A 7,137-nucleotide genomic window follows, 5' to 3' on the forward strand; every position below is an offset into this window, starting at 1 on the left:
GACCTAAAATCAGAAGGGTAGAATCCAATGAACAAACAAACGGGGAACCTGATGAAGGAACATCTGTGACAGAGGTTGACCATAACTGGCACAGAAGATCCAGTTGAAGAGAAGAAGAAGGGCCATCTGCGAGATCAAGCTTTGCCAATTTGAAAGAGGATGAAGAAGGCAAAGCACCGCGCTTCCGTTGAATGAAAACTCAAGCAGGAGGAACAGAGCAAGTGGAAAACACAAAAGAGGCTTCGGGAGGAGCAGCAGCAAGAAAAGATGGAGAGGAAGGTGATGGTTGCAAGGAGTGTACAGATCGCACATAGGATCAACAGGGGAGAATTGAACAGAGAAGGGATTGGAGGATGAATCAAGAGGCGGGGACTATACGGACGTCCGTACAGATAGTACGGACTGCAAAGAGCACGAGAGCTGTACGGAAAACTATACGAGGGCTGCACGGGAGCTGTACGGGGGGCAGCACACACTCTCTTTTTTCTTTGTGAAATCTTATATTTCAGTGTGGGAAACCCTAAAAGAGGTAAAAACCCACCAATAAGTACAAGGAAAGAATTTACAAGTAAAGCCTCAGAGCAAAAGTCATGAGGCAGCCAAGTAAAAAGTTACATATCAAGCTGGAGGAGGATCAAACACATCCTCCTCCAGCTTCAGATTATTGCTATGTAAAAATTGATGCAGTTTACAAACCACACCATCAATAAAAACAAGCTGTTTTTCGCCCTTGTGATTCTTCTTAATATAGCCCGGCACTCGAAATTTTTGAATCACAGGGTCAAAAACCTCCAGTGCATCACATAAGCAAAGAAACTAGCCCCATGAATACGAGCACGATTGACAAGTCGCTCCACTACATCAGTCGAAGAACAATGGGCATAATAAAAACCTTTGTCCAGAAAGACAAAGGAGGAAAGGCAATCCTGACCCACTGCAACTTCAGCCCAACGACGAAGTTGAGCTGCAGATAAAACCCTGCCCATAAAGTAGAGACAGGCCCCAAACTGCTGAGCTTGTCAAAGACCGGAAACCAGCAGGGCAGAGTCCAAAGAACAAATAAGGGGTGAGCACGATGAAGAAACATCTGTGACAGAAGCAAAACACATCTAGCGAAGAAGGTCCAGCTCGAGGGAAGACGAAGGACCATTCGCGATATCCAGCTTTGCCGATTTAACCAAAGTGGAGGGAGGCAAACCACCGCGCTTCCGCCGAAAGAAGACACGTGCAAGAGGGGAAGAGGCAGAAGGGGAGGCTAAAGCAGAGAAAACGAAAGAGCCATCTGTCAGAGGAGTAGGAAGAGGGGAGGAATAGACAGCAGGAAGAGATTGTACAAAACCCGGCATGAGAGGAGCAAAAAGCTGTACGGAGGGGGGGGCCTGTACAGACGTTCATACAGGGTGTATGGATGATCGTACGGCAAGAGAGGCTTGCGCAGGGGCAAAGGAGGGGGCAGAAGAAAACGAGGAAAGAATGGTACGGATGGAGGCGGCCTGTGCAAAGGTTGCTGCGCCGAAGGTATGGGCAGCAACGGGCCTGGCACAGATGCAGATGGAGGGTGTACGGGGGCTGACAGAGGGGGTACGGATGCAGGCGGAGCACAGCAGGCTGCGGGCAAGGTAAAGAGACGGGTCAGGGAGAGGCTGAGGCTGAGTTTGCCATTGCTCTCAACACACACACGCACGCGCGTGCACACGCTTTTTTTTTTTTTTGTGGAAGCTATCCCAGAAAGCTAGAGCTATAATACATCAAGAGAAAATCTCACTGTAGGACAAATATACATCATGATAAAAGACACGAGATTGCAAGCAAACAAAAAGCGATTGCTATAAAGATTGTCTGAAGAAAGAGAAATTGGAAAAAACAGGATCACCAAAGACCCTATGATTGCGATCCTTCCAGAGAGTCCAGAGTGCCCAGTATTGAACCCAAACAAAAAAGAAATCAAACTCCTGTCTGCCTAGATGTACACCAAAAAGCAAGAAGAACTTGCTAAGTGCAATCTGAGGAAACCGAGCTCTCAAAATCTGCCCAAGGAAGTCCAAGAAAGCACAAGAGGAAGGACAATGCCAAAAGAGATGAGGCACAGTCTCTCTTGGAGCCAGACATCTGCGACAAATAGAGGAAGCAATATGTCGTCGTGCCAAGAGCTATCCTTGAGGAAGAACACCCAACAAAACTCTCCACAAGAAAACTTGCTGACGGAGAGGAATCTTACAATGCCAAATCTGTATCAAACGTTTCCACCACCATTTCATAGGACGATTAAGATGCGAAAGCTGATTTGCCTTTTGCGAGATAAATGGTGGAGGAAGTAGAACTTTATAAAGAGAAGAGACAGTAATGTGTGCAAATTGCAGAGGACGGCATGACAAGCCCACAGAAGAAAGTGTCCAGTCTTGAAGACGATCCTATAGATGCAATGGAGAAACCAGCTGAAAAGGTTGGAGCATCAAAGTAATCTTATGCCAAAGTGGACGATAATGCATTCCAAGGCCAAATTTGGCAACGGCCAAAGGAAAAGTAAAGGGAAATCCAGCATCATCAACAACATCCTGAACCAAACGAATCCCCTTGAGACTCAAAAAATACGAACGTCGAGGCTCTTGCAAAGCCAAGGAGGGACGAACACTCTAGACCAATGTATACTTTAACCTTTATGTTTGAGGATTTCTCTACATGACATGCCGGATGATCGGCTTCCACACAGAAGGCTTCTCATGGTTAACAATAGATATTTGGATCATGATCTTTTTAAGGCCGTGTTGTATGATGCATGTCAACCTCTTTTCCCTCAGAGTTTTATTGATACTGATTATGCCTAGGATGCATTTGTTGCTCGTATGCAATCAGTTATTCGGGATTATGGCAAAAATTATCTCAAAACGTTGAGGGATATGGTTGCTCGGGCAAAATGTACCTGTCAGTCTTTGTTGCAAATGCTTATGTTGGAATTGAGTATGAATACACAGAATAGGATGTTCTTTTACTACAAGTTGATATTGCCAAGGCTTTTGATACTGTTTTGTGGGGATATCTCTGAAACATGGACTCTTCGTTGCTCGGTGCGTTGAGGCTGTCCACTTAGTGCACTTTTGTATGCTATAGCCACGCACCCCATGCTTCAATATATGGATCATCTCATAGCTACGGATAAGCTACATGGTTTGGAAATTCATGACAGTAAACCATTGCTTGCTCAAGCTTATGCAGATGATTCTTTTTTCACTCCCCACAATACAGAGCTCTTTCTTTATATGGTTTAGTTGCTAGGCTTCATGTAAATTTTCAGAAATCAAAATTGTTGCCTTTGCATTCCATGCAATGGCACTCTCTTTTATGGCCTGGAGAAATCATCCCACCAACTGAATTGGTTTGCTATCTTGGTTATCCTTTGAGTTGGACACTTTCTCCTCGTCAACAATCTAATTGGATTCTTGTAGCTCTCAAGAAAAAGCTGGAGTACTGGAAATTGGCAACTTGGCCTCTGCATGTTCGTCTTCGAATTGTGTAATCTATTCTGATGGCGTATATTTAATTCTACTTGCCTCTTATTATGTTCAGCAAGGCTGATCTTGGCTCTTTTATGTCTGAGGTGTTGGAAATCTTCTGGTGTTCTCGCCATGGCAAAAAAAGCTTGCGTTTGCCTCCAGTACAGTAGCTTTGTTCTCCAAAGATGCAAAGAGGTCTTAATATTCTTAATATCCATTTGCACATTCTTGCCCATAAGGGGAAACTCGTGCTGTAGTTTTTGCAAGATTCTCAACCATGGCTGCCATGATTCATCATTTACTCTTGCATGTTGAATCTCTAGCTTTTGGTCATTGGCAGCTTTCCCAGTGGGAGTTTCTTTTTGGTTCTGTGACAAACAAAATCCCTGGCTGTCCTTTGGTTTCCCATTTGTTAATGGATTGGAAATATATCCTTTCCCACTTGGATTGGCATGGCAGTGATTCCTTGCAGGGCAACTCTTTCAGAGCTGAAAGTATACATTGGTCTAGAGTGTTCGCCCTTCCTTTGGCTTTGTAGGAGCCTCGACGTTCGTATTTTCTGAGTCTCAAGGGGATTCATTTGGTTCAGGATGTTGTTGATGATGCTGGATTTTCCCTTACTTTTCCTTTTTCCGTTGCCAAATTTGGCCTTGGAATGCATTATCGTCCACTTTGGCATAAGATTACTTTGATGCTCTAGCCTTTTCAGCTGGTTCCTCCATTGCATCTATAGGATTGTCTTCAAGACTGGACACTTTCTTTTGTGGGCTTTTCATACCGTTCTCTACAGTTTGCACATATTACTGTCTCTTCTCTTTATAAAGTTCTACTTCCTCCACCATTCATCTCACAAAAGGCAAATCAGCTTTGGCATCTTAATCGTCCTGTGAAATGGTGGCGGAAATGTTTGAGACAGATTTGGCATTCTAAGATTCCTCTCCATCAGCAGGTTTTCTTGTGGAGAGCTTTGTTGGGTTTCTTCCTCATGGACAGCTCTTGGCACGACGACATATTGCTTCCTCTATTTGTTGCAGATGTCTGGCTCTGAGAGAGACTGTGCCTCATCTCTTTTGGCATTGTCCTTCCTCTTGTGCTTTCTTGGACTTCCTTGGGCAGATTTTGAGAGCTCGGTTTTCTCAGCTTGCTTTTGGCAAGTTCTACTGGCTTTTTGGTGTACATCCACCCAGACAGGAGTTTGATTTCTTTTTTGTTTGGGTTCGGTACTGGGCACTCTGGACTCTCTGGAAGGATCGCAATCATAGGGTCTTTGATGATCCTGTTTTTTCCATTTTCTCTTTCTTCAAACACTCTTTGCAGCAATCACTTTTTGATTGCTTGCAATCTCGTGTCTTTGATCATGATGTATATTTGTCCTACAATGAGATTTTCTCTTGATGTATTATAGCTCTCCCTTTCTGGGATAGCTTCTTTGTAATATAATGACTAAAAGATTCCACACAAAAAAAGTGTGTTTGGGGGGGGGCATGGAGGCACTAAGCTGATGCATTTATTGTTGTTTCTATTTGTAAAGAGATCACAAGATTGAAACTGATGCTCTATTCCTGTAACTCAGGTAAATATAACATCAGTGAAACTTCACTATGAAATCCAAATAGCAGCTTTGGGGATTAGGGGACAGCCCACTTATGAGCAAGCGCTTCAAGGTGTACAGAAAAAGGGAATGGCAAATCTTAAATTGAAGCCAAGGCATTCAGGGCCAACCCATTCATATGCTGAAGGAACTTCAGAGCTCCGCTTGTTGATCAACATTGCTCGCTGTCTTGTAGCAGTGCGCCGCAAGCAAACTTTCCCGAGGGCACCAGAATTGTCCAGATTTGTACCTCAAAAGTCTTAATGCTAGTAAGAACAAAATTCAAGGTTTAATTTCAGTTAAAGCATTGTTTCCTATCATGACACTGTTCACTCAGTTCCCCTATCAACTTTTGTTGTTCTTCATAGGTAAAAGCGGAGCTTTGTAGCCTTTAGAAGCTTTCCCAGTCTTGGCTGGATGCACCAGCAAGACCAGTCCTGGAGGTGGAAGCAAAACCTGGTGTAAGGGGAACTGGACATCTTGTACTAGTGCTCAGCTGGAGACACATTAAAGGCATTTTGAAAAAGTGGAAGCATTCCTTGGAATGGGCAGTGCATAAAGGTTTGACCCCATGCAAGAATGTATATACGGCTAACCATGAAAGCATTGACAAGCTCCAGAAGCAGGTGTTCAGGCTGCAATGTGAGAATGTTGCACTGAAGAATTGAATCCAAATCATCTAGTAAATTTGGAAATGTGATGAAGTCAGTCAAATAGGTATTATTTTTGTATGCCAGTTAACACCACCCCAAATTGTATCTAGCTCAACTATACTCGTGCAGGACACCAAATATTCAGTGGTTAAAGAGTTGACATGGTGTTACATAAAGTAAAACAGAGGCAAGTTGTATCTATTAACTTTTGTATGGGTGCCTGACGTACATATTGTGCACAAAAAATGGGGTGATCATATATCTTTGGAGCTTTTGAAGCAAAAGGGAACTCATCCAATGGACTCCAGAGGATGTGTGTTTACAAAAAAGAGTGGAAGGTATGTTAGTCCTTGTCAATCATCAGTCAAGGTTGAATCTGACAAAGAGTGGAAGAAGGTGCTCTAGCAGGCTAGCAAACTCAAGTGGACCAGGAAGCAGTAGGCCCCGTATCTTTTGCAAGGTAACTTAAGCACATTTCAATTTATAGCTTGTAGTCTCCCACATTGTTGTTCATCTGTATCATTCGAGCAGGGCTTTGAAACACTTCCAATTCACAGCTTATAGCCTTTCAAGGGATGTCTACCACCCTGTACAATACTCAGCAGCAATTCAGCTGCAAACTGATGTATTTAGAGTTTTTTTGGATTAACTAATTTGGGGCTCAGCCTTGTAAGTAGCCACTAGTATAAACGTTTATTTGTTGGAGACATATTGAGGCTCTCCCCCTTGTGAAGGTTGTAATCCATACCTGACATACAGATCTCCGAAGATTGTAAATTATTCCATGTCTTACATGGCTTGTCCATTTCCAGGGTCTTGTTATCTCAAGGCATGGCTTCAGCACAACCCTCGGCTTCACTTTCAAGGCTACCCACATAATACTCAACACGAAACCCACATGCAAACACCATGCAATAGTTGCATATTATATACACTAGTCACACAATGCACAACATGCAGAACTCACCTACAATACGAATTCCACACAGCCACGTAGCCATAGAGTGAGGCTCACATCACAAACTCACCTACACTTTAAAAACTTAAATAGTAAAAATAGCAAAAAAACATTGCATTAAGAACTTGCAAACCTCATGATTACATTAACTTCATCAAACTTTTCAGAAATTGCACAAAATAATGTTTCTTCCTTTGCTCAAAAATCATTAGGCTTTGTTCTCATGTGACAATTTTCATTTAAAGACCAAACATTTCAACTCCTAGGTCTTTCCTTGATGTGCTACTTCATGATCAAGTTAAGGACCCTCTTCTTCTAGGCTATCCACCTCCACTCCATCTATATTTAATGTAGCTACTTTTGATCCTTTGGTCTATGATCTTGGTGTTTTATGCATATCTACCTCATCTGGTAACTTTTGAAGGATAATATATTGTGTTTGTT

The 7,137-nt window shown here is 42.9% G+C and overlaps 1 protein-coding gene across 1 annotated transcript in view; it reads left to right on the forward strand.

The window, feature by feature from the left end:
* LOC147883139 (uncharacterized) overlaps positions 1-6,445 on the forward strand; it is a 121,075-nt gene extending 114,630 nt beyond the window's left edge. The window contains 2 exon segments of the mRNA XM_087400052.1: positions 5,065-5,351; positions 5,451-6,445. Coding sequence (XP_087256178.1) covers positions 5,065-5,346 — 282 coding nt within the window. The 3' untranslated portion in view covers positions 5,347-5,351; positions 5,451-6,445.
* Positions 6,446-7,137: the final 692 nt, after the last annotated feature.

Source organism: Dipteris shenzhenensis, chromosome 28 (genome assembly GCF_047967505.1).
Source record: "Dipteris shenzhenensis isolate YYH24624 ecotype China chromosome 28, Dip_SZ_1.0, whole genome shotgun sequence".
Taxonomy (NCBI): Eukaryota; Viridiplantae; Streptophyta; class Polypodiopsida; order Gleicheniales; family Dipteridaceae; genus Dipteris; species Dipteris shenzhenensis.